The sequence below is a fragment of the Columba livia genome, chromosome 12, assembly GCF_036013475.1.
Source record: "Columba livia isolate bColLiv1 breed racing homer chromosome 12, bColLiv1.pat.W.v2, whole genome shotgun sequence".
NCBI lineage: Eukaryota > Metazoa > Chordata > Aves > Columbiformes > Columbidae > Columba > Columba livia.
Genome location: NC_088613.1, coordinates 6,311,808 through 6,338,886, shown reverse-complemented (window position 1 = coordinate 6,338,886; position 27,079 = coordinate 6,311,808). Strand labels below are relative to the sequence as shown.

At 49.3% G+C, this 27,079-nt stretch overlaps 2 protein-coding genes across 6 annotated transcripts in view; one reads left to right on the top strand and one right to left on the bottom strand.

Annotated features, from left to right (window-relative positions):
* The first annotated feature begins 4,606 nt into the window (after positions 1-4,606).
* CD40LG (CD40 ligand) lies at positions 4,607-12,629 on the top strand. Its single transcript, XM_005500514.3, has 6 exons — positions 4,607-6,223; positions 8,006-8,143; positions 9,381-9,426; positions 9,732-9,788; positions 10,065-10,127; positions 12,077-12,629. The coding sequence occupies exons 1-6, from the start codon at positions 6,068-6,070 to the stop codon at positions 12,445-12,447; spliced, it is 831 nt and encodes a 276-aa protein (XP_005500571.1). The 5' UTR covers positions 4,607-6,067; the 3' UTR covers positions 12,448-12,629.
* Positions 12,630-17,102: 4,473 nt separating this feature from the next.
* The window catches only part of ARHGEF6 (Rac/Cdc42 guanine nucleotide exchange factor 6), a 39,713-nt gene continuing 29,736 nt past the window's right edge, over positions 17,103-27,079 (bottom strand). For 3 of the 5 annotated variants that reach the window (XM_005500515.4, XM_065077523.1, XM_065077526.1), the window contains 6 exons: positions 23,826-23,846; positions 22,960-23,053; positions 21,909-21,998; positions 21,003-21,102; positions 20,074-20,128; positions 17,103-19,449 (listed from right to left, as the gene is read on the bottom strand). In XM_005500515.4, the coding sequence (XP_005500572.2) occupies positions 19,309-19,449; positions 20,074-20,128; positions 21,003-21,102; positions 21,909-21,998; positions 22,960-23,053; positions 23,826-23,846 (501 nt within the window). In that variant the 3' untranslated portion in view covers positions 17,103-19,308. The remainder of the gene's footprint in view (positions 19,450-20,073; positions 20,129-21,002; positions 21,103-21,908; positions 21,999-22,959; positions 23,054-23,825; positions 23,847-27,079) is intronic. The other 2 variants (XM_005500516.4, XM_065077524.1) reach the window with 1 other exon arrangement.

The window sequence follows — 27,079 nt, the reverse complement described above, 5'->3', positions numbered from 1 at the left end:
TTGAAGAAAGACCTACAGTGACAGTCTTGTGGAGCTCGCTGTGTGTAAGATCTTGAAACAGATGAGCAACTTTCATTAATATTGCCTTGGTAGGGGGAGTGTGGTTTATTACAGGAGAGAAAGGCAGAAGTTTAAATTGTTGGCTGCAAAATCAGCCCTAAGAGATTGCCCGTCTCTTGATAATTTCCAAATGGGATCCAGATGATTTGTCATAAGACGTGTCAGTTCTGCGCAGCCCCTCAGGGATAACCAGGCGCGGCCAGCCTGGGGCTTAGCCAGTGCGAGGGGTCACCACAAACCTTTGGTGATGGAGGTAAAGGCTCTGCAGAACAGCACCTGATCCAGGTTGCATCTCGCCCACCTCTCACAACAGAATCCGCCCAAAATCCTTGAGGTTCTACCCATCCCAGCACTGCATGTAGCATCACCTCCTGAACTTTGGCCAAGAAACCCTCCTTACGGCACTATGCAAGCCCTGACCTATAGGCATTTCCCACCCATGCAGCCGGGGACCCTGGGGGGTTGGTGGGAGCCGAGGGGTGGGTGGCTCTGCCACAGCAAGGCTGGGTTTGGCCGTGTGCATCCCCACAGGGTGGGGAGGCATGGCAGTGTCCCCCCTTCTCCTCCTGAGGCTTTTGTTTTGTTTGTGAGCCCCATGCAGATGCAGAAGACGTGTTCCCAGCTGCCTTTCGGTCCTGTCCCAACGAGGCGGACGGGGGAGGAAGGGAGGATGCAAAGGTGATGCTGGGACCCTCCCCACCCACCCCATTGTACCACGCCGTGGGAGGCAGCCGCTGGCATCGGCAACCCTGCAGCCTCCCTCGGGTTTTGCTTTTCCCCACTCCTACCCTCCTCTTCCGCAACATGAAAGGGCAGAGTCTCTCCAGGGCGTTTAACTGCATCTTTGATGGTCACAAGCCCCCGCACCCGGTGTCGGGCAGAGCTGCTTTCAGCACCCAGCCGAGCGCGGGTGGATGCACGGGATGCTCCCGCTCCCTTCTGCTGTGACTCAGGCAACAGGGGCTTGTTTGGTAGGACTGGGGCTGTGGGACTCCCTGCACCAAGCTCTATTTTTAGGAAGCTGGGAGAGGTGCAGCCGTCACAGCAAGAAGTTTCTAGTGCAATTTGTGGTTTCACAGCTTCGGCAAGGCTTAGCATCAGCAGTTTAGAGGCTGGGTGCTCTCTGTGGCTCAGCACAGCAAGGCTGGCATTGCTGCCCAGATGTGCAGCCCAGATGTGGCATGAGAGCCACATGCCCCCCAGGGCTTTTCATCCTCTGCAGGGTCACTGGGACTTGTTTCTCTGCCTTTCCCTGCTCTCTACCCACCTCAGTCCCCTTGGGAATTACCAGCTCAGGGTGCATCTGTGGTTGGGGCAGTGAGGATGGATGGAAGCAAGGTGACACAGGGGATGATGGCCTTTGGAGAAGGGTGGCTCAGAGGGACAGCAGCACCTCAGTGCTGTCCCCTGTAGCTCTTTCCCATTGCTCATTGCTGCTCTGCAGGGTGGCAGAGAAGGGACAGTTGCCCACTCACGTCTCTGGGGAAAATGCAGCACAGACGAGACTCTAGACCCTGTTCTGATCTACCTGCTGGGAGCCTGGGACAGCTCATGTTCACATCTGCTGGAACTTGGAACTTTTGCTGAACTCTGCATGGGTGTCTCCATGGCTGAGGACCACAGTGAGTGCGGGTCTGCAGCCTGCCAGTATCACCATAATGGCTACAACCACCTTCTTCTGTACTTTTCATCCACACTGAGATGTGACAACCACAGATATTGACACCGTCTTTTCCTGAGTCTGCTTCTTGCTACTCTGGACTCCAAGAGCTTTCTCTCATTCATGCCAAGGTAAAACATTGAATGGAAACTGCAACGCAACCTTTCCTACTCCGGATGCTGGTGATGTTTTCTGTGGTGTTCTGGCTATGTCTGTTCACTCTTCTTCTTTGGTGATGGGGTTGTCCTGGAGACACAAGAGCTCAGAAGATGAAGGAGAGGGAAAACAATCCAAAGAAGTGATAAAGCAAATGATGGAAAAGATCAGATTTGCCTTCTGCCCATGGACCTGTGCTGAAAGGACTTAATTTAGTTTTCTCTCATAGGTTCCCTTCCACATCCCTCCCACGGCATCATAGGCAAACTCCTTTTGTGACTCAGAATACAATCTGCTTTTTAAATGTATTGTTCTCAGTACTGCACAGCACCCAGCTTTTGTTAATTGCGAAGAGCATGTGGGGTAAGCAGCACATTTTAAAGAGCTAGTCACAAAAACCGCAACAGACACCTTACCCACCCCCCAAAATAAAAAATCACTCTCTTCTCATCAGCTTTCACCTTGCTGTGTTCAGAAATGCTCCCAGCCTTTGACAGATCACCCGAGCAGGCAACCGGATATTTTCTCGGTAAACAAAACTCTGAGCGCTGAGTGCAAGTGGAGACAACTTGCTGATCAGCGGAAATACCACAACTAGGTCAATAGGAATACAAGCGATGGACCACATTTTCCCATCATCTCACCCGGGCGTTATCTGGCGGAGGAACTGTGCCAGTTTGGTTTCACAAGTAGATGGGTATGATTACGTTCAGAGGGTTTTAGGGGGTGAAAGAAAACCCTGTTGGTTTCTTGGTGATGGGCTCATCACCAGGTAAAGGTGTGACTTCACCTTCCCTGGGGTTATGTCGTGCTAGCAGACTCTTCCCTGTGGTGTTGGGTCCTCTCTGTTGCCCATCATCCCTCTGGACCAGGCCCCTCTTTCCCAAAGGCCATGTCCCCCTCTACTATGCTCCTCCATGTTCCTACAGCAGCCAAGCAGTCAAGGATGTTCCACCATGATTCTACCTGGCCCTAGCATGGGATAATGTGGGTTTTGAGTCTCCCCACCATCCCTCCCATCCATGTGAAACAGTGATAGAGCTGTGATGTCCAAAGGGGCCAACAGCACCGCACACACTGTGGCAGCTCTGTCATTCTGGGTTGCCTGCCTCTGAACAGCAACAGTGATGGGATGGCCCAGTGGGGCTCTGACTTCCCCAGAGCTCGGTCAAGCATCTCCTGGAAGATCTGGCACTACTGGCATCAACTCCTGGTTCAAGCCAGAGAAGCCACAGGACCTGGTGGTGCTGGGTGGAGGATGCAGCTCCTGAGGGCTTGCTCCTCAACAGCCAGGGCAGCAAGGGGTTGGATTGCCGATGTGGAGCAATGGTTTCCTGAAGAGGAACTGCCAGCCTGCCCTCCACGCTGACGAACCTCTGCCAGGATCCCCGCCGTCATATTTTCCACACAGTTTCTCCTGTCAGGGTGCTGGTGACTAGTGACTCTCAGTTTCCTAGTTTGCTGCATAATATGTCCAACCCTCCAGTGATGTTTCATGCTAGGTACCCAAAACCAGAGCCTTTTCCTTCTTACTGAACCTGGCAGCCCATCCGAGGCTTCCACCAGCTCTGGCCTCCCCAGCGAGGTGCGTGCAAATGGGACTGGTGATGCGCTTGGGCTTTCTGGCATTTTGCTTACAAATTCTTCTCATTTCAGCGAAATAGTGAGGGGCGGCTATCCAGAAACAGCTTTGAAAAGGTTTTGTCTGCCGGAGACAGCCAGGGCTCAGGAATAGTTGTGTAAAACCTCCCTTGCTGCTCTCTGCAATGTTCGTTGCTGTGGTTTCACACGTTATCAGCTGCCTCTCAGTCCCGACACTCAGGATTCGGGGAAAGTATTATGTGATGTCTTCTCATGTCGTTTTGTTTCTCATGTAGAGACTTCCCCCAAATGTGAGCGTCAAATTCAGAGAAAACTCCGAAGAGCCCTGGAAAATGCTGGTGAGTGCTATGGGGCTGAGGCATGGGGCGAGGACTTTGGGGAGCGGATGCTGCTTCCCCCTGTGGCCTCATGGCCCTCAGCTGTGTAGGGTCTTCTTGGGCATGTCCACCGTGGTATGACCTTTTAGCTGCGGTAAGCTCACCATGACAGGCATGGTATGTAGGAGCTTGGTGTCAGACCAAAGCCCTGCAAGGGGGCCAGGGCCAGCCTTTTCAAAGATAAAGCAAATTTTAAGACTAAAGGACTAAAAGCAGTGGCTTGGCAGTGCCTTCAGGCTGTGTGTGGGCTTGGTCCCATGCATAGCAGGTCTGCAAGCCCAAGGGATCAGGTCCAAAACCCAGTTATGCTGAGGGGACCCCCTTTTGCCACCCAACTCCCTGCATCCCCAGCTGCTGCCAGGAGGATGCTCTTGTGGGTGCTGGGAAGCCCCAGTGAGCTATACTGCCCCCCTTGGGGCATGGGCACATAGGGGCAGGAACCCCAGGGACACTCGCTTCTCTAGAAAGCAAAAGTGTCACTGGGGGGCTGTCTCTGGAACTGGAAGCCCCATCCTAAAGCTCCCTCAGCTAGGGAAGGTGACAGTGGCCACAGGGCGAGGAGTTATGTAACTCCGGAGCACCAGCCCGGGCCTTGACCACAGGCTGTCCTCTGCCCAGCCACTGAATTGCTGCCCATGAAGACCCTGATGCCATCCCACACTTGTGATTTGGATGCTATATTTAGGAACGCAGTGACCTGATAAGGTCAAACGCTAATTTGTTTGCAGAGACGCTTGTGCTTTGTTACCAGCTTTTGCATCTGCAGCTCAGAGCACCCTAACCACACAGGACAGGATGCGAGAGAGTGGTTAGATAGCAAAAGCGAAGGCTGGACTCCATCCTGCAAGGCTCTGAGCAGCCCTGGCAAGGTGCTGTGTGCCCTCCTCTCCTGGAGCTGCTGGCGAGCAGCACCCTGCTCAGCACCCCGTGCTTTCAGCAGGATCCAACCCTATATCTGCTGCATGCACATCTGATAAGAGCATCACCTTTAGAATGCTGCTTTCAAAACAACTTTACATGATGGCTTGGTGGCTGCCTCCAAACCAGTGTCCTGGCCCTCCTCACAGTACAGCCTCACAGCCCTCCTCCTCTGCACCCCAACAAAAACACAGATTTATCCTCTTTCCATGGAGAAAAGAAAGCCTGTCTCCTTGTGAGCAGTGAGGGCCCCTCTGCATTTACCCTCAATTATTTTATTGGTGGTGCATGGTCGCACAAATGTCGGATACCTGAAGAACGTGGGGGCAGGGCCTTGCCTCCCTGCTGCTGGCTTGAGAGGTGTGGGGTCATACAGGGGGCATGAGATGCCCAAAGTTGTGTGGAGGTGATGTTGGGAGGTCAGCAGCTGGCAGGAGTGCCCAGCAACCCTAACAGCTCTTTTCATGCCCTAATATATAGATGTAGGTAACATGGCTAAGTGGGGGACAGGTTCTGAGATGACTTGTGCCCTTGGGGACAGGGTGAGTACCTCAGCAGGGTACCAAGAAAGCTGCTTAGAACTTGTCTCTCCGAAGTGATGACCAAGCACCAAGAACAAAAATCCCATCATCTGTTGAGGAGCATGAAAGATGTGCCCACACTAGGGCTGCAGTGCCCACAGAGCTGGTCCTTTCTCCATCATCATCCAGCCTACCCAGGCAGTGACCTTACTTATGGGGAGCACAAGGGAAGGCCAGAAACCAGCACAACCCACTTGCCTCAGCCAAGTGTCTTCACTGCAAAATCATCCTTCTCGTGAAGGAAACAGGGGGAAAAAAGCCTTTCTTCCCCTTTCAAGAAACAATCAACTTTTCAAGTGCTTCCTTGCCCCTGGCAGCCCACAGTGCTTTTCAGCATCTCTGTCTGTGTATTCGTGGTCTTCATTTCTTTGAAGACAATTTGCCATTGAAACTTTCATCTGCAGCAGGAAAAAACCACCAGGGCATAGTCTGGAGTGTTTCAGGGGCAAATATGAATATATGGAATAAGAACCGCTCTCTGCTTCTGGTAGAACAGTAGGAAAAAGCATGGAAGTGCACCAGAGAAGAAAGTCTAAGCAACCTTTTTTGTTGTGGGACATGGTAGTGAACAAACCTACCCACTACGAAGAGCTTTTTCCAGGAAGTGTAGGTTGCTGCAACCTGTATCCCTTGAGCAGCGGTTGCTCACACAACAGTTCTCATGCTACTTGCAAGCAGCGCATTTGGAGGAGCCTCAGCAACGAGCACGGAGGATGAACGAAACTTACAGCCCTGCGACACCTCGACCCATCGGCGGCACCTCACCCGGCACCATGAAAATGTTCATGGGCTTCCTCGCTGTATTTATGGTGGCACAGACAATTGGGACTGTACTCTTCTGTTTGTATCTTCACATGAAGATGGATAAGGTAAGTGCAGAAATAGGGTTGTCTCTGCTGGATTGCTAAAGCAATTTACCTTCAGCCATGATGAGATGTGCTCACCAAAAGGATGAACATGATAGATGATGCTGGCCAGTGGATGGATGCAGGAGTGGCATTTATTAAACCCACATTTTAGTTTCTGCTATAATTTGCCACTGAGATGTGTGCTGAGGAAGAGATCTGTTCCCTTCATTAGCAAAATGAGAAAGGATCAATCAATAAGAGCTGCTAATGGCTGATGGCCAGTTTGGGAAGAAGATAGCGTGGCTTAAACACACAAGCAGCTATTTTAGGCTTTTTGGTGTTTTTCCTGGTGCCATAACATTTGGCAGCACTGAGACATTAATGGTGAGGACAAGGGGGTCTAGAAATGAAATTTTTTTAGTGTTTGCGTTATGAACTTTACCAACATCTCACTTCAGATGCTCTCTTTCTGTTTAGGGAAGAAAAGAGTGGATCTTAGTTCTTCATCTTTTTTTCTGAAGCTACACAATATTGAAGTCCTGTCCCATACACAGGACAATATTTACTAACAAAATCCAAAACCGAAAAGCTGGTTTTGAGGTTGCCATGACTGCAGTCTCACCGCTCGATGCTTAAAATCACCGACCTAAAGTTACTTTCCTCCAAACTAGCAAAGACTACCAGCAAAAGAAATGAAATACGTCTAAAACCAAAAATGACTTCTTACCAGATACAAAGATAAGATAATCATAGCTGATTTTTAAACGTGTTGTCTCAACTTAAATTGAAATTTAAGTGGGTGACTGCTGATCTTCAAGGGTTGCAGAGCAATCCTGAGCTAGAGGGGCTTAAAAGTCAGGGGGTTGGAGAGGACTTTGCTGCATGGCAGTTGCAGCCTGAGGCAAAGTGGAGAGTAGTGGATTCCCCAGCACATCGAAATGTGGCTGCACAGGGCTGTGGCAGATGATACGGGGCAGCTGAAGCACAGTCATGGGTGGCAGAAGGATTTCAGCTGCCTCAGAGCTCACGAAAGGGCTTCAAACCCATCCCAGCGCTGCCTGCACCAAGCGCTCTGCCAGGCTGTGTGTCCTCATGTCTGTCTGCACTTCTCTTTACTGTTTAGCTTTTTATTTTTTTTCAAAAAACAGGTGCCATTTTAAAAATAATCTTTCTATATATATGTGTGTGTATATATATAAAAATTATTTTTTTCGACTTTCTAAATTTTTATCCCTCTCTTTTTTTTTTTAACCCAAAGCTCTTGACAGAATTCAGCCCCGACTCACAAATCATTTTGGTCTCTTGACATCTCTTTTAGTCACTAAGCCAGTTGAAAAAACATGTAAAGCCAGCCTGCATGGACAGAGCAGTGCGGGGCTGAGTGGGCATCCCAGTGCCCCCAGCTGGGGCCACTCGCTGAGATTTCTGCGCTGCTGTCTGTAAGTGCAGACGGAGGGGATATTTGCCACCTGCCTTCTGGAAAAGGTAGAGTGGGAAATTTAAATTCATTATCAAGGTGATAGAAAATAGGAACGGGATTATGAGCAATCCTCCTCCCATACAGCATTGCCGGCCAGGGTCAGCCTTGCAGATGCCGTTCCTGGCGGATGCAGGTGCAGATTCTGTGGGAGCACTGGGTACCTGCAGTGTGCCTGCTTGGCTCATCCCAATGCTGAGCAAGCAACACTGAGTTTTCCAGGCTCTGATTTATCGCTGGCAGGGATAGAGCAGGGCTCCGGTACAGGCTGGTGCATGTTTCCCACTAACATCCCTTTCATCCTCTCTTCTCTCCCCTGCTGGCAGATGGAAGAGGTGCTGAGCTTAAATGAAGATTACATCTTCCTGAGGAAAATACAGAAATGTCAGACAGCAGAAGGTCATAAGTCGACATTATTGGACTGTGAAAAGATTTTAAAGGGTTTCCAGGACCTCCAGTGCAAGGTACATTGCTGTTAGGCAGATGAAGACCCTGCTGAAGGTGGAGGGGGGCTCCCAGGAGCACACAGAGCTTCACCTCAAGCTTTATTTTAAAACCATGGGTGCCCTTTGTCTTAGGGCTGCCTAACATATGCCCCTTTTTACACTGTATTCTTTTTAGCACTATATATTTACATTATATTGATATCACCGAAAAATCTCATCCATTTTTTTCTCTAAACGGCCTTGGTCAGAGCACATCCAGCTGCAGCATGCCGAGGGATGCTCAGGGCTTGTGGTGGGAAGGATGGAGCTGCACCCACCCTGGCTCTGTGTTCAATCTCAGTCTGAAAAATGTTGATTTTCTGCTGTTTGGTACCTTGCTCTGACCCTGTCCCATGTAGCTGTGAGGATGCTTGTGGCTACCTGCTGCTGGGAGCACTTTCATGGCCACTTTTCCCAGGTGGCAATGATGGTGTAAGGTTTGGGCCAGGTGACATGGCTCCCAGCAGCTGGAGCAGGAGGATGCTGTGCAAATGCCACCCCAGGGGCTCAAGGATGGCATCTCCAGACAATGCAGCAGCTCCTCATGTTTGGGTGCAAAGGAGCCAACCTGCACTGCAATGTCCTCCTGGAGTGGGTGAGGGTTGCCCAGCCAGGGACGAGGTGTTCTCAGCCTGCTCAGCCCCTTGAATTTGCTGTTTAGGAGGGGCTGTGCTGGCCAGAGGGACCTTTCTGCCTTGCTGTCAGTGCCTAATGACATCAAAAGGCTAGCTGAACCTTCAGGTTTCCGACAGCAGAACATTGTGTCTGAGATGGGCCCTGCTCAGCAGTCCTAAAAATCCCCCTCTTGTAGGGCCAGGGTTGTGCCCAGCTTACTGGGTGGCATCTACAGCATGGTGTCTTTGGTACAGCTTTAAATTAAAAATCGGGGGAGTTTGTTTGTGTCTTTTGACTTTTTTCAAATAACTTTCCCTATTACATCATTTTAATTGCATAAAATTTAAGTTCATAAACCCTACAAACCACCTGCTGCATACAGCTGGTAAACCCATGGACATATGTGATACTGGGGAAAGCAATGGGGAGGGACACTGTGGCTTTGGGTACCCCCTGCCAAGAGCTGGCAGGGCTGTTGTGGCCGAACAGCACCAACCTGAGCAGTGACCAGAGCGTTGTTTACACAAAACCTTTCAAAATAATTGATTTGTACATGTTAAAAAAGCCAAAACAAACCCATATATTTTTGCTATTGTTTCAGGATGGAGGGGCCAGCAAGGGGCCACCCAAGTTTGAAATGCAGAGAGGTGAGTCTCCTGGTGCCACCAGTGCACCCGTGGCTTGCTGGGGGCAGGAGGAGTAGCTTGGCCTGTGAAGGGGTTTCCTTCACCCTACACCGGACTGCTGATGCCCCAGGGCACGGCACATGGACAGGGGATGGGGTCAGGGTTTGGAACATCCCCATGGGGGTAGGACTGTGCATGGCATGGGGCTGGCAGATGAGAGCACTGGGCATGGCTGTCTCACCAGGGCAAGTGGCTCTGGCTGCCACATTACCTGAAGTTGATGAAAATGAATCCAAAATTAAGTCTGTGGCCTTTTTGCATTGCAGGCCATGAGCACCGTGAGCATCCCCATCCAACGCAAAAGAACGTGACATCTGTGGCAGGTAAGGGACAGGCACATCCAAGTCCTGCTCCCGTGGCAGGCGAGGTGGCACAGGCTTTATCTCTCAGAAGCTCCATCCTGAAGGCAACTGAGGATCTTTGCTGAGATCCTGCTTCACTCAAAGCTGGGGAAACTCTGGAGACTGTGTCTCTGAGCTGGATTTGGCCCATAGAGAAATATCAAGGGTGGGAGCTGCCACAGTCCCTGCAGAGGAGCTGTGCCAGGGAGGGACAGCGGGTGCCAAGGCATCGATAACACCGGCCTTTCCAAATTACAGTGGAGAAGAGGCAGCCGATCGCAGCCCACTTGGCAATTCAAGAGAACAAGAAGACAGTCTCAGGTAAGACAGACCCCCTGGGCACTGCTTTGGCCAGGGAGCCAGTGTGCACCCCCGGACAGACCCTGCAGTCCTGCCCCATGGCTCTGTAAAGACAGGGACACGACAATACAACTCCAGCATGAAAGTGTGTCCCCAAGGCACAGCAAACCTCCCAGTGGTCACGTCACCACGTGCACCTGTGCCACACGCTTCCCATGCTGGCCATCCTCAGTAGCCTTCTACTTGCATTCCTGGATATGCACCACAATGGCTTCATCTTGAAAGTGATTGTTATGAGCAGAAAACTCTCTTCATATTTAAGGAAACCAACCTCTCGCTTTTCTTTTGGATTTAAAGTGTAATGCTTTTGCTCTCCTGGCCATGTCTTGCTGGGGTGACTGCTGCAGTAGGGCTCTGGTGGAATATTCTGTCTGCTGGTCTAATCGTCTTCTCACCTGTAGTGGTTCTGGTAGCAACATGGGCTGACTGATGGCTTTACAGCCACAACATAGATAGCTTCAAACTGATTCAGGCAAGCTGCACTTCTTCACAGCCATGACCATGTTAGGTTTGAGAAACGCACATGAGTCCATTTGCATTTGCGCATCCCTCTGCACAGACCGTGGTTGCTCTCGCAGCTCTGTCCCCCAGCACAGCCTTAGCTCAGGGACATCCTGCAAGAGCAAGGATTGCTGAAACGAGTAAGAGCTTGCAAAGTGAATCTCTCAATCTGTCAAGGATTTCACAATCTGAGCACTTTTGATTTAATTCTGGAGTAACTGCCAGTAATCAGCAACTGCTCTTTCCATCTCTGACGCAGCATTTCACCCAGAGCTCAGTCTACTTGTGGAAAGCTTAGTGTTAGATAAGATCAAAGGAGTGAGAAACTCACTGCATTTTAAACCTCCTTCCTTAAGTGCTTGTTGAGCATTTAGAGCAAGTTGAAATTGCCCAGAGAGGGGAAGCTGCCTAGAGCTCAGCCCTGTGCCTCAGCAGTTGGGCACAGAGGAAATGTCCCCATGGGATGCATGGGCAGGGACCACAAGCTGCCGGGCACCCCTAGGACCACCTGTGTCACCCCATTGTGGGGACTGGCACTCTGGGCTGGGACAGTCAAACCAGTTATTCCCCACAGAGCTGTGTTGCTCACCCCTGATGTTCTTGCAAATGTCTGTAGGCTGGGGAAGGCAGAGGTCCAAAATACCTCCCAGAGGTTGTGGCTGAGCTCAGTCCCCATGACCATGGTGTCCTGGTCTTGTATTGACTTACCTGTGCTGGCTTCAGTGGGAGCATGTGTTCATGAGCGACTCTGATGACACCAACAGTGTCCCAAAAGCCACTGCCTGCAGCAGGTCTGCATGGGCAGAGGTCCTGGTATAGGGAGGCAGCACGTGCCATGCAAAACTCTTCCAGCACTCGACCCTGCCAGGGACCAATACTCTGGGACAATGATTTTTGCGCTTTCTTGGCAAAGTCTCTCCTTCTCTAGAAGCCAAGTGGAAACTTTGGAGGAAAGGCAGCACCCAGTCTGGAAAAGCTGGGATGGGTTCCTCTGAAGAGAGGAGCTGCATTGTGATTTGTCAGTGCTCTGAGGGCTCAGAAGGCCATGGAGATAGCAACCCTACAGGGGTGGACATGGGGGTCTCTGGCCTGTGGTGGCAACGGTGTGCAATCCTCCACCATTTCCACTTGGTTAGATGAAGGAAGCAAAATGCTCCTCCCTTCACATAATCAATTCAAGAGTGTCAAGGCCAGGGACCAGAAACATGGGTTAAACATGTCCTGGCCTCATGGAAGGGGACCCTGCTTCCCTGGGCTGGGGATGGTGTCCTGGGCTGGGTAGGACTCATTCCCGCACTCAGCAGCAGACAGAGGTTGTGACGCTACTTGTCCATGGGGTGTCCCCCCAAAATCAGTCTGCCAAACTGCATGTCTTCTCCCAGCTCATCTGCCATGTTTTTCCCCTGCAGTGCTAGAATGGAAGACGACGATGTACGGCCCCATGAACAACAGCTCGATATCCTACCAGGAGGGGAAACTGAAGGTGAAGGAAGCAGGGCTCTATTACGTCTACTCCCAAGTCAGCTTCTGCACCAAGGAAGTGACTTCAGCACCCTTCACCCTCTATATTTATTTGTATCTCCCCATGGAAGAGGACCGGCTCTTGCTGAAAGGACTAGACACACACAGCACCTCCAAGGCTCACTGTGACCTCCAGTCCATCCGGGTAGGAGGCGTCTTTGAGCTCCGGGAAGGCGACATGGTCTTTGTCAATGTGACAGACTCAACACGAGTGAACTACAACCATGGCAGCAACTACTTCGGCATCTTCAAGCTGTAGCGAGGAGGAGGCTGCCCCAAGCTGGGGATCCAGCCTGACTTTGTTGAGCAAAGTGGCTTTCCCTGTTTCCCGTATTTATGTTCCTCTGCCTCTTTGGCTTTCATGTTTCTTAATTTGTATATTTTGTTATTTATTAATGAAGGCCAAGGGGCCTTGAGAATACAAATGGAACAAAGTTTGAAGCTATTGTTGTTTGCACTTTGCTTTTTTCTTCAATTGCCAACAGTTTGGTACATTCTGCTGTTGTGTGTCTGGATCCGCCATGCCTGGCATGCCTGACAGGGTGCATGTCCCCGTTATGTCACAAGAGCTTTATTTAGCACACTGTATGTTCAACGTCTCTTTCCTAACAACGTAGGATGGCTCAGGGTGCTCCAGCCAAGCTAGGTTCATACATATCTCCCATACCAATCTGCTTACAAAACACCAATGGAAAAACATTAAAAGGCTTAGGAACGTCTCTAAACGAATCAATCAGCCAAGTGCTGTCCTTACGTGCTAGCTGCTGGTGATGCATCATTGCCACCATAACTGTCTCTTTTATCTTGAGAACTCCCTTTTTTCCACCCATGCCTATCTTCGAAGCTCAACCAGCCTTCTTGCTTAGGGTGACACGGCCTTGGCTGAGTTTCACACCCAGTTATAATCACTCCGCATCAGAGGGGCAATCAGTGGCTGAGGAGGGACTGCTGCTTTCAAGCCAGAATAAGGGTAAGTCATCAGCAGTGCTCTCTGCTCTTGGTGTTCCAAATCCTCTTGGTGGATTGTCCTCATCCCACCACTGCAGGTGTACAAACCTCTGCCTGTGGACCATTTCACTCCTCTGTGGAAAGGGCACTGGCCACCACCACCAAGTCTGGACCTGCCTCCTCTCCTGAGACCACTCCTACCCTAGGAGAAGGACCAGGAAAGCACGAGGGTGGTGGAACCAACTGCTTCTTCCCAAGCCCTCCAAGGTGCTTGTACAGAGCATCTTCTGGCTGTCCTCAGTGAGGAAGTGCCCACAGCAGCACTTTTCCTGGAGCTCCAGGAGAGCAGGACTGGGCAGATGGGCAGGACCCCCTTTTGGGCATGACACTGCACACTGGGGTCTCTCCAACCCTCTTCTGCAGCTTGGCCTGCAGTGAGGGTGAGTTGAGCAACAGCAGAGCACAAGGGTGTTGATGCAGCATATTTTAAAAGCATCTAAAGATGCTGAAGGTGGCAAGCCTGGAGCGTTTGCTTATACAGGTCACACTTGTCAGAGTGCAAAAGTTTGGAAGCCAACAGGTTTGCAAATGGAAGAGCTTTCAGATTTGCACAAATCCTTACAGTTTGCTTGGCTGGAGGCTGCAGGTCTGGTCCTAACACGGTGACCGAGTGGATGGACAGATCAGTCTTTGCACAGCTCATTGCAGTGCTGGGTGCCTGGAATGGCTTCCCTCGCAAACTCAGTAGAGGAGAGCTCAGAGCAAGTCTGGTTTTACTATAATTTAATATGTAATTGTTGGCTGTTCTCCCAGACTGCCTAACTTTGACCACTTTTGCCTGACACCATACATAAAAACAATTTGTTTAACTAAAACCATCTTACGTTTGTTCAAGAGAGGGGCTGTGTGCCAAAGGACTGTGCATGGCTGTAGCTGTGTTTTGCTACATATTTCAACGTTCATGATTCCCCCTTCCTGGGTGTGAGATTTAATCCACTGTCACTGTACAACTAATACAATTTATGAATTAAGAGGCAGAATGCTTTGTAGGCTTTGAATGCTTGCTGACTCTTCTGAGCCCTGGGCTGGGATTTCCCCATGTCCCACTTGGGGTCCAGGGAGTGAGAGGGCAGTGGGTGGCACTGGGGGACACAGGGGGTATAGCCAGTCCCAAAAGCTTCTGGGGGCAGTCATCCCACCCCACTCCTTGGAGCATGTTGGGGTGCCAGAGACAGGCAGTGCTGGGGGCATTTTGGCTGGAAGAGGGAGCAGGACCACCCCCTGCCCTGGGAAGGCAGCAAGGCACCAGGGCTGGAGCACCCAGCACAGCTGTGGAGCAGAGGGGTGGGGGCTAATTTAAGGGGATTCAGGACAGCTGGCTGGGAGAGGACTATTCCTGACTGCCCTGAGGACATAGAGCCTGCAGGGACATCCTGAATCTGGAGTAGAGGGATGGATACTGCACAAGGTAGGATCCTGTGACTGCTGTGGGTGGGGTGGTATGGGCTGGGTGGTTGCTGCCTCCTGTGGGTCCTTGCAAAAACCTGACCAGATCCTGTGGGCTGGGCTTGTGAAGGGAGAGCTGGTGTGGCGGGACAGCCCCAAGCCTCTGCAGAGGACATGGATGTGCCAGGCTGTGGTAGAAGTGCAGGTGGGAGCCACAGAAGAAACTAAAGACTCTGCAAACCAGTATGGTCTGAGAAAAGGGAAAAAGCTGCCTGGGAGTGTGCAGATAGAGAGGAGAGCGTGTGGCTGTTCTCAGGTGCCCCAAACCTTCAGGAGCAGAAATGCTGTTTGTCACAGGTGCGGGACAATCGTGATCAGTGCACAACCTTGAAATGCCCTGCAGCCCCCCAACTTCGGTGGCCAGGAGCTGGAGGGTTTGGGCTGGGCTTGGCTGCAATCCCTGGTCCGAATTACTGAGAGAGGATCCGGGAGCTGCAAATCATATGGAGAGCTAGATTTTCATGTGTGGTTGGGCAAAACAATTAAAGGGAATAAAAAAATAGGCGTAAAACAACTTAATAACTTCTGCAGCAAGAGCAGCAGATGCCAACTGCCGCCTCGCCCAGTCCCTGCCCGTGCTGCTGCCTTTCCTGGGGCTTTTGTTTCTTGCCTTTGTTTCTTTGCTTGCCAAAAATAGCCCGTGGGATTCAGATGTGAGGTGGTGTGTGGGAGGGGAGGAGATGTGGCTGCTATCATCCAGCTGTGGCCTTCTCCCGAGCGGCTTTGTTCTCCTCCCTGGCCCCTGCCCGCTGCTGTGGCGGGCGCAGGTTTCCTCTCCCCGTGGAAAGTTTGAAGGTCATCAATACATTGATTTTTCCCTTGACGTGGGGCCTAGAGCTGTGGATTTTACAGTTTCTGAACCAATTTTTGTTGTTCTTTCTGAGTAAAGAAGGGAGAAGGGGATGACAGGGTTGTGAGTATGGGGGGAACACCAGCAGGACAGATATGATGGGCAGCGGCAGGAGCAAGCAGCAGCAGCATGGTCATCTGCATGATTCGAGGCACACTGAGCTCACTGAGAAATATATATATATATATATATGTGTGTGTGTGTATATATAGATAGATAGATAGTTATTTTTTGTTTGTTTTTTCCCCCTCAACAATAACTGGGATACCAGTTTCCAAGTGGAATTTTTCCAGCTCATGCCACTGAGCTCAGGGCTGATGGGCAGCAGGATCTGGAGGATGGCTGTCTGTGTGCTGCATGGCTGTACACGGTGGCCACTCAGGTGACAAGCCTGTCCTGTGCACTACTTTCTTTTTATCATCCCCTTCCCAGTTAGGCGCTGTGGGGGTTCTCACGTTGTGGAGCGGTGTTACGCTGGTTGGTGGGATCAGCCCATCATGAATGGGCACACTCATGGCATCCCCAGCTGCAGCAATGGTTTGGGCTGCACAGATTAAGCTGCTGGTTTGGTATTATGTTGGTTTTGTGATTTTATTTATTTGTTTGTTTGTTTATTTTTGGCTGTGTGGGGGTTTTGTTCGTTTGTCTTGTGTATGTTTTTTTTGGTGTGTGTGTGTGTTTATGTTGGCTGGTTGTTTTTTTTCCCCATTGATACACATTGATGGTCATCTGTACCCAAACTCCATTGCTTGGAGGATGCTGGTGGTGCCTGCTTTGGAATTGGGTCATGCAAAGAGGCCGTTTGGGAGCTGATGTGAGAGAGGGAGACAAAGAGACTCCATATTTGGCAGAAGAGCAGGATGGAGGGTCTGTGGTTAAGGCCTGGAGCTGGGAGTGGAGATGGTCCCTCCAAAATGAGTCTGGGATGCCTCCTTGCTCTTCTGCCCAGCACAGGCTCTGGGTGCTCAAGCCTGGGTACAGCCCTTCAGTGTTTTTCCACAACGTGCCCCAGGACAGTGTTTCTCTCTCACTTATTTTTTTCCCCACTCTAACTGCTGTGTTTGGGGAGGGAGAGCAGGGCCTGTCCCTCCTGCCCTCGACCGTCCCACTGTGGCTGCATGTCGAGATCGCAGTGTGTCTCTACCGAAGAGTTAAAAATACCAGCGTGCAGGAGAGGTCTTGTCCAAGTGGTAGACCAAAGGAAATCCTGTCACCACACCTAATCTCCAGGAAAAAAAAAATAAAATAGAAAAAAATAAAAAAAATTAAAGCTCAAAGTGACAGGAAGTCACTTATCTGCAGCAACCTGCCGGTGCAGGGGAGAGCAGCTTGTTCTCCATAAAGCACCCTTGTTACCAGAGTGCAAGTGGGGCCTGAGGAACAGAAATGCACCTGGGACCAAGTGCCCTTCCTTGCTGCAGGTCTGGGTGATGGTGGGAGCAACAACGCAAGTGCCAGCGTCACCATTCACACCAGCATCCCTGCCAGCATCCAGTACATCAGAGGGTGGATGAGGCAGCCACAGGCATTTTGAGCAAATGGGAGATGCCCAGTGCAAAAACTGGTTTTGCTTTTGTGGTGGTGGGAACAAAGGAAGCAGAACCAAGAGCTAAGAAGCAATCTTTTTTTTTAATCCTTCTTTATTTGTTGAAAATGTCAATTAAAAAACTGTCCAAAATAAAAACATGTTAGAAAAGTTGAACCTGCATAAGTAGTTACAGTAAATAAACCTACATGACAAAGATAAATTGGAAGGCAGCTGACACAACATCCATCTAAAGACAGACTCACTGGAACCTATTTACAAAGCACTGTAAACAAAGTAAATATGGAAACATTGCTGTCCATCCGGCATGGCTTCTTTTCCTTTTTATTTTATTTTCTTGTCTTTTTTTTGGCTTCTAGCTCTTGACAAATCCAAGAAGTCCCAGTGCGTCCTCCATCACACTACATCTTATGAACATGCATATGTACACAGCACAGGTTTCAACTAAGCCAGAGGGACAGGGAGGAAACAGTTCTGCCCTCTCCTTGGTGTGTTAAATGGCTCTTGGTTTGCTTCCTTGCACTGGCTGCATGTTACCAGCCCGGTTCCCAGCCTGGCTTCGGGCAGGCAGCAGGACCAGATGGTGATGGGGTGTCTGGGCACAGTGTTCCCAGAACAGCAGCAAAGGTCGTTATCCTGGAAAACAATTAGCCAGCACAGTATGGCTTGACTCGTGCCCAAACTGCTCAGCTCTGTGCCTGGGCGGGGATGCGGAGAGCTGCCGTCCGGCTGGGATGCTCTGGGGATGGTAAACGTAGCCAGAGCAGAAAAAAGACTTGCTTTGTCCTAGAAACAACTTAGATTTAAGGAGGGTTTCTTCTTACACTCCTTGTGTTTGGGAGTCTAGCTCTCCCCAAACACCATTTGCTATGCTCTGGCTAAATTTTAATTGCAAGGAGAGAGTTGTAATTATTGCCTCTATGATGTCCTTCATGGCCAACGTAATGGTGTGACTGTAACGAGCTGTGGTGTGTCTGCACACCCTGGGACCACGCTGCCCTGTGATATACGTCAGACTTATTTACTTTAACAGAAGGCTAGTTTTATAATGCTGCTAAGGAAGGAAGGAAAAAACATCAGTTCTAAACTAGGGTGTAACACCAAATAAGATGAAGATAGCCGATACATATGCATGTTGCCTGTGTGCTGTGGTCGAGGAGCTGTGCAGGGATCTGGAAGGGTGTTGCACATCCTTGCCCCAGGAACATTTCAGCTCTTGTCAAAGCATAAATGCCTTTTTTATCACAAAAGAAAGTTCCTTTTTCCTATCAGAAAGCCCCTTTGGGTGATGGGGGGAGAAGTGGCCATTGGCTACGTTCTCAGCCTTTGGGAAGGAGTGACGGAGACCCTAACATGGGTAGAAGGAGCAGGGAACCAGCACATTTGGGAGTTCTTTTGTTGTCAAGCAGCATTTACATTTCATACAGAGAAAAAGCATGTCCTGCAAGGGGAAGCACAGCAAAACTATAAAATCATACGATATGTGGACAACTCAAGGTGAAAACAAAGCTGGGGTAGGAGTTATAGGTCATGCATAAGAAAAGGGATGGAGGGGCAGAGCAGTCACCTGTTGCGCTAATCGCGAGCTGTATTGGGCAACAAACCTTCCCATGTGCTCTGACAGGTGCTCCGGATCTCATCTCACTTCCCCAAGAAGTTCAAATGTCTTCATGGTAATTGCACATTTTAATCAGTATCAAGGCCACACGGGAACCACAGTATTGCTGGGCTCTAGTTCGCTACAGTCAACTAATGGGGGGGAGGAAAAAACAAGGTAGATGGGAAAAGCTTCCCCAGTTGTGATTATCTGAAAAGAGGAGCATGGTGCTTTTTTTGGTTTCTGCTCAATGCCACCTCAATAATGTTTTCATTCAATAAATAGGTACCGGTGCTTTTGAAAAGAATGAAAGCATTAAAAAGTGCTTAAGCTTCCTCTAGGAAACTGCTGCCAAACTCTTTGTGAGTGGCAATCATTAGCAGAGTTTGTATTTGCTCCCGGTAGCAGGTACGATGAGGTATTAGTTGCTGCAGATGAATTGTGAATCATGGACCGCTTGCTTACTGGTTTAGCTGTGATTGATTTTCTGCTTTATTTCCTTATTGGATGGAAGAAAAACTATTTTTTTCTCTATGACCCTTTTTTTTTTTTTTTTGGTAACAAAATCTCCAAAACCAACAAAACAAGGAGCAAGAAGAGGCAAAGGATCCAGTTCCGCTTCCCAAAAAAACACCTGAGGTCACACACCACCACCAGCAGCTTCTTCCCAAATTCAGGCAATCAGGGATGACTTGCGCCCTGTGTCCTCCCGGCCACACTCGTCCGTCTGCTTCAGCAGCCTTCTAACCAGCTTCTCCAAGTCCTTCCTAGATTTAAGCTCTTCCTCCAAACACTGTTTCATCCTTTTGTTCTCCTGCAAGGTGAAAAATAAAGGAATAAAGATGCAGTTAGTGCACTTTACGCAATGCAGTACTTCCGCCCACCTGGCTGCCTGCTGGCTCAGAGGTGATGAAATACCAGAGAGGCTGAACATGCCAGCTTGCAAGGATAAACATGGGTTACCTGTGGTCTGATCTGCTCAAGTAGACCCCTGTTCCCTTACAAATCTCCATGAAAGTCCCAGTGACTTTGAGCAGGAAGAATCATCCTCCTGGAAAACTGATTTTAGGGTTGGAGGACCCTATTCTCCTGGGGTGGTCTCTCCCACCTCCAGGTTTGGGGCTGGCAGGAGGATGACCTATTTCCTCTGAGTCTACAAGAATTAGTATCCCCAGACCCCTATAAAATGAAGTTGAAAGAGCTTTTAGAGTAGAGGAAAAGGTTCATGCTACCACACAGACCAACTGCTCCTGTTGGCCCTGAAGCTCAAGGGACTACGTGGTGAGCTGAGTCAGGGAGCTAAACCAGAAGAAAACTAACACTGAGTCAGGGAGTTGCAGGATTGGACCAGCATCGGTGAGACCTGTCCTGTGCACTGACCAAAGACAACGACTCTGTACAGCCTGGCTCCCAGCAAAAACAATCCCACTTAAATTACCTGCTTCAGTTCTTTGACTTCATCTTTCAGTGCGTAAACCGTGTCAACGAGGCTCCTGCAAAAAGAAATGCAGAAAAATAAATTTAAATAAATGAGCTGGAGTGCAGCAAAACAGCAATAGGAGGGGAGCTCTTGTGACTGAGGCGCTGATGAGGAAGGTGCTTCCAGCTTCTGCTTTGCAAGCATCGGGCTGCTGCTATCGCTGCTGGCTGTGATGGACCTCTGGAAACACAGCCCAGGAGCATTTATAGGCTGCTGGTCCAAGATTCAGGGCTCTTTTCTTAAAAACTCAAGAAAAACAATTGTTCTGCTATCTTTAAGTTATCAAAGGTCTGTGGCTTTGGCTTCCTTGTTTACGGTACTGCAATAAATAACAATGACTTTACAACTGGAAATGCCTGAGCATCTTTTGTAAAATGGCCTTGATTCCTTGAGGTTAAGCTGAAAGAAAAAAAACAAAAAACCAAGAAAGAAAGAAAGAAACAAACAAAAAACCAAGCATGAAAGGAATGTGCTGTCTGGGTTAAAAAAGGAGGAGTGGATTAATGTGGTCATCCAGACACTGAAGCTATGCAACAGGCTGGGAGCACTCACAGCCAGGGTGCCAGACAGGCTCCCAAGGGGTAACGGTGGCCCTGACCCCATTAGCTACAGCTGGGTAAGCTCTGGGACTCAAACTTGCTCTTGGGACCCAGCACGCAGAGTCCCAGAGGGCTACGGCCACATCAGAGCAGCTGGGAAGGCGACTGTTCTTCAAAAGGGACAAAACAGCAACTGAAATAGCCCAGTGCTTCTCACCAGGACTAAGGCAGCAGTCAGTGACACCAACCCTGCTCCTCTGCAGAGATGCAGAGGGAAAGTGCGTTAATTTTTAATATCCTTCCAAAAAGCAACAAGGGAATCTGCAAGTGGGGAGCAGCCGCACTTACTTTTCCTCCATGACAGTCTGGCCGTTGCTTCGTGTTTCCTCTATGATGATTTTCTCTTCCTCAGGAAGAAGGACTTGGGGGATGGAGTCTTTGCGGGAGCCTGTGTACAAGAATTACTCATCAGGAAGAAAAAGGGAAACTTTCTCTGATGCCTACGCTGCTCCAGAGACAGCAGCCCTCAACCTCCCTGCTGCTCCAGAGCCGGGGGCAAGCTGGGGACAGGGGGACTCCAGCAGCCACCAGCTCTCTGCCACAGCTACATGTGGCCTTATACGGACCACCACCCTAGGGCTAAAGCGGCAAGTGGAAAGTTCTCAAGAGTGTTTATTGCACCTAAAGCTACATCATGACTTACTTATAAACAAAATAATTTGATCAGAGTCAAGAGCTCTCAGAAGAATCATGCCCTCCATTTTTTAAGTGTACCATTATTTGATAGTTCAGTAATTTAATTTGACATCTCACCAGCAATGATAGTTATATTTCCAGAGTTGAAGATGTTAGATAGGTTCTTATGAGGCAGCTTGTTCTTAAACACGCAGCTGATTGAGAGATAATATTCATGCTTCCTTTCTAAAGCTACATGCAACCTGAGATTACCATCAGGTTTTCAGTGCTGACAGCCACAGGCACTGACAAGGTTTGCTTAATTCCTAACAAGTGCTGGTGAAGTAGCTGTGTCTCATCTGCCCTCCTACCTGCTTCATTCTCTGTGTTTAGAAGAAAAACAATGGCAACTAAACCACCGGGTAAATGAAGCTCCCTTATCTTGAAGACTGAACACCACACAGTTTCCTAGCATGAGTCTCATTGCTGTATGATGCAACCATCTGTTTTGTTTTTTCCCAGAGGGGTTATCAGCTTTGCAGGCAGAGTAAGAACTAAATAACCTGGTTGTGTGCCCACCTGAGCTGAGAGCTTGCTGGAAGCCTGCCCCGGTACAGTATGCCTCGATCACCTTCAGGATCTGAGCGTCTTCCTCCAGCGCAGCAGTACCTGTAAAACATTGCAGGCAAGGGCTATCATAAAAAGCAAAGTGCTCTGGCTTAATCTAAACCTTTGCTCCCAAGTCCCCTAAGAGAAGAGCATGTTTTTTCCTCAACTGACACCATCTCTGAGACTTTGCCTAATTCCTTTTTTGAGGTCCTTTATATTTTCTGGGCTTTGCAACATCCTTTGCCATGGAGCACTGTGATTAAACAGAATGAAAATGCACTTCTAGCCGCTCATCTCAGCAAAACTCGGAGGGCCATGCCTGACTTTAGGTGCAGGGATACACAAGAGCTGGGTTGCCAAAGCAGCCCCTGGTACAGCCACATCAGAGCAGGACTTGCAAATGTGAAGGCTCCATTTCCAACCTTAGCTCAGCGCTATCTTCTTGAGGGAGACAACCGACCTTCAGGCTGTACACAGCAGCAGCTCACTGCTGGGTGACCATGGCCTTTCACATAAAACACCCAAGAAACGTCCCAAGTGCACTTCAGGGAGCTGTCAGGACACTGCTCTTTGCGGGTGAACACTCCTGCAGGGACATGGACGTTTTGTTCCCTGGTACTGCCATAGAAACTGTTCCAGAACCTGCTCGCACAGCCAGGTAAGGGTTTGTCCCAGCTCTCAGACACATTTTGATGACCATTGATAAGCAGTTTTAATGGAGCTTTTAAATACTTGGAAGTAGCTCCGTGGCTTCGTAACCAGAACAAGACCACCCACAACCTGTGATCTTGCGCTTGCCACCACAAGGAGGTTTGGTGGCATTGCCGGCAGTCATAACTGGGAGGGGACACCTCAGAGGCTGGGGACCGCTGTGCCTCCAGAAGCCTCTCATGCTCAGCACCATGTGCGCTTGCTGACAATGTGAGCATCCTGCACTGCAAGAAAGGCTGTTCTCAAAGTGCCCTGGAGGTGACTGAGCACACACAAACCTCCGAAAATAAGAGAAAAATACACCACTTACTTTTCCGAATAACAAACTCTTCATCAGATGGCTTTCTCTCAGTTTTCCTTTTTGGAAGAAACTTCTTCATTGTTTTTGGACTTTTGCTGGAATCCTATAAAGAAACAGACTCTTGTGTTTAACCAGAACCAAATGCAGTTCTAACAGCCGAGCAGTACAGCTGGACACAGCTATCCATGTCACACACAATACATTAGAGAACTACAAAGCAGACAATGGGCAAAATGATGCTTTTTGCCATTCCCAGATGCCAGTTGTGGCCCAGAGCTCCCTGGAACAGCAGTGGGAATTGCACCTGCAGGTCTGGGCCAGGACAAGCTCCTTTAGCGAATTCCACTCTCAGCTAAAATCCTTTAGCCAAAGAATTCAAACACATTCACAGCACTTTTAGTGCTGTTTAAAAAAACCCCTATAATGTTGTTTACTTCCTTTATTCGATTTAATTTCTAATATAAAACACCAAATGACATTGTTTCCAAATGATTTAAGAGTATAAATTCTGCCCCCCCATACACAGAGAACAAACACACACAAAGTTAGTGTTTGCTATAACTCCACAAGTGAGGAACACAAGCTTTAATCTCCTTCACAGAGTTGCAAGTCTTGCTGATTTGTAGAGAATTAGTGTATTAGTAGGTTACATGCAATAAGGAATTTAAGCAGGAGAAGAGGCATGCTAGGAAGTTCAAGTACCATAATACTAAATCTTTCTTGAGAGTTATCTCAAAATGTATGTGCCAGTTGCCATTTACTCTCATGATAACTTACTGATAGAGCCAGGCAATTAGGGTCATGCAAGCACAAGAAGCATGAACAGAACAAGCATTATTTGCCACAATAAGCCAAAGAGATGTATCTACCCTTACCTTTAAGATATAAGACATCCTCTACAATGAATATGCAAAGAAAGAGAAGATGATTGTGAGAGATTGATGATTTTATTGACCAAGTCCATTAAATCCACAATTCTAAAACACATTTAAATGTTAGTCTCGTGATTAATGTGGCATACCCTCTGTACTGGTTTTAGAGCACTACCAACATGCAAAGGAGCACGGTGTCATGCAAAACTGAAAAAATTACATGTGAAACGCATGGTAAGTGGGCATTAATACACTCTAAATGCATCAAAATAGAGAACATGCCTCCTCAGTTAGCAGTAGGTTTGTGTAGATGTTGGTTGTCTAAGGGCAGCACCCCTTGGTGACAGCCAACGCTCCTGTCCAAGCCCCAGGGAGCAGTTCGGGGTCTGGCCCTGAGCCCAAAACTGGTCCTGTGCTCTTCAACCTGACCCAGGCAGGATAATGGGCAGATGCTCTGCCCACCCTGGTGACAATCTCCCAGGACTGTGTCCTCTCAAAGGGGGACCCTCCTGGAGGGGACCTGCCATCCTCACTGGAGACCTGATAGCGTCAGGCATCAGCATCTCCCTGCTCCACCGGCATGACCATGGGGTGTCTCACTTCGGTGATGCTTGGCACAGGGAGATGCACCGCTTAGGAGAAATCATATGTAAACCTTTTTCACTTCGGTAACGTGAATTTGGACACATCGCTTTACTCACAGCACCTGTTCTGTCATTTCAAATGATTACTGGAAACGGAACAGGAAAAATGACCCAATTTCAATGGAAATAACAAGAGTGCTGGGCGGTACGCAAGCAGGTTCTGGGGTTTCCTGAGCACGGCTGGGTATGAGGAAATGCACACGACTGTGCCATCCCGTCCTACACTACTCGGAGCCAGTCAAAGTAACCCTGGATGTCTGAAATTCTTTAATCTTTTAATCGAACTCCCCCACTCCTTTCCCTGCAAATAACCTTTGAAATTTGTATTTCTTCATTATATCTTGATTATAGGAAGGTGATTTGCACCGAGCTGTTAGCATAGTTTATTTTGTGCCCTACTTTAAATTTAAAAAATAATAAAAAAGTACAGTGAAATAGGAGTTCTGCTTAGTGACTGAGCACCGCAGACGGAGGGACGAGGCAGATGCAGATCTGCTTGGGCCAACAACTGAACTTATTTCACTTTTGTCATCACAGGCTCATGTTCACGAGTCTTTGGGTTTCCACCAACGTGACCAGAATAGCCCATTCCTGTGTGACCCACAGTTCTGGTTTTTGCACACTCCCATCCTGCCTGCAGCAGCATCCCACTCCTCAGGGCTCCCTCATGCTCAGACTCTGTGACAAAAACCTCTCGCCTGGTTTCTATGCAGATTTTAACTCCTGATACGCACAACAGGGGACAACCAAGAAACTGCAAAGGACTGTGGTGTTAATGATATCACTCAGCCTCTGGTTTTGGCCTGCCTTATAAACACTTATCAGCCTTGCACTCTCATGCAGAAAAATCTCTCTGCTAATTCAAGCTTCTTTCTATATTTTAATTCACCACGCAAGCAAGAAACGGTTTAATCTACATTAGGGATTTGGACCATGCAAAGATTAAGGGTTGCTTCCAGTCTGCTTAGCTGGGTTTTGAACAGTTTCATTCCCAAACTTAAATGTGTTGTTTGACAAATTTTAAGGAATAAATGTAACAAAATACCATGAGGTTACCTAAAGTCTCTACCTGGAGTAGTGGATCCATAGCCCCCCTGCTGCCAGGTTCTCCATCCCTGAGTGCTGGGGGCCTGGGGGGTTGCAAGCCCCCTCGCTGTCCCTGTCCCTGCTGGGAGCCCGGGCAGTGATGCTCCCAGAGCTGCTGCATCAAAACCAGCAGCTGACTCAGAACCAGAGTGCTCACTCAGTGAGAGGAACGTCACCCAAGTTACTGGTGAGTAATCCCAAAAGTTTAACATGAGGTAGGGAAGGACAGCACTGTAGCCACAATGGGGGGTGGGAATTGGAGATGAGCTGTATTTTGGGTTTCCCCCACGCCACCTCCTACCCCCCAGGCTTGGGGTTTCTGTGGGGGAAGCAATTCCTTTGGGCTGCTGCATCCCAGCAGGGAACAGGTGTGTAAAACACTCAGGTGGGCAGCGAAGGAGGGTCGAGCTCCACGGCTGCTGCAGGGAGCTCAGCTCCAGCCACCGGAACACAGGGTGGAAGACACGAGAAATATCAATGGGCCTTTTTCCTCTTCCTCGTGGTGCAGCATCGCTGCTTCATCCTGCAATGAGCTGCTGCTGCGGCTCCTCTCAGAATAGAATCGCAGAATCATTCTGGTTGGAAGAGACCCTCAAGATCGAGTCCCAACTCCAGCACTAAACCACGTCCCTGAGAACCTCATCTATGTGTGTTTTAAACTCCTCCACAGACAGTGACTTCATCACTTCCCTGGGCAGCCTGTTCCAATGCCTGACAACCCCTTCTGGGAAGAAATTCTTCCTAATATCCAATCTGAACCTTCCCTGGCACAACTTGAGACCATTTCCTCTTGTCCCATCACTTGCTCCTTGGGAGAAGAGACCAGCCCCCTCCATGCTACAACCTCCTTTCAGGTAGTTGTAGACAGTGATAAAGTCTCCCCTCTCCTCTCTGGGCAGCACGTCCCAGGGGGCAGCCCAGCTCCCACCCACGGCTCAGACCAAGGCAGGAGGAGGAGAAGGAGGAGAGGCAGCTCCATTACGGCACTGATGGGACATGCAAGGCTGTGGGACACTGCACTGTGGGACCAGTGACATCCAGTAGCTGAGGGTGCTGGCTATAGCAGCTAACAGCAAACATTGGGACTGGGGCTGAGCCTGCAAACACATGTGCTCATGCTTCATCTGCAGCACAAAACCAGCCCGAGCCACAAGCATCCATCGCAGGACTAGGGTGAAACTCTGCAGGAAGATATGCCAGGGGAGGTTTAGGCTGGACATTAGGAAAAGGTTCTTCACCCAGAGGGTGCTGGAGCACTGGAACAGGCTTCCCAGGGAGGTGTTACAGCCTCAAGCCTGACAGTGTTCAAGAAGCGATGGACAACACCCTCAGACACATGGTGTGAATTTGGGGGTTGTCCTGTGCAGGGACAGGAGCTGGACTCAGTGATCCTTGTGGGTCCCTTCCAACTCAGGACATTGTGCGATTCAGAGTCATTTCCTCTCAACATCCCCATTCACCCAAGCTTCTGTGCCCTCACTATTAGGATAAGAAACCTGGACACAAGCACTAGGGATTGCCATGAAA

Coding starts and splice junctions, on each gene's coding strand:
- CD40LG (XM_005500514.3), top strand. CDS start 6,068: ATGAACGAAACTTACAGCCCTGCGACACCTCGACCCATCGGCGGCACC. Junction 9,789..10,064: donor GAACGTGACATCTGTGGCAG/GTAAGGGACAGG, acceptor TCCAAATTACAG/TGGAGAAGAGGCAGCCGATC. Junction 10,128..12,076: donor GAACAAGAAGACAGTCTCAG/GTAAGACAGACC, acceptor TTTCCCCTGCAG/TGCTAGAATGGAAGACGACG.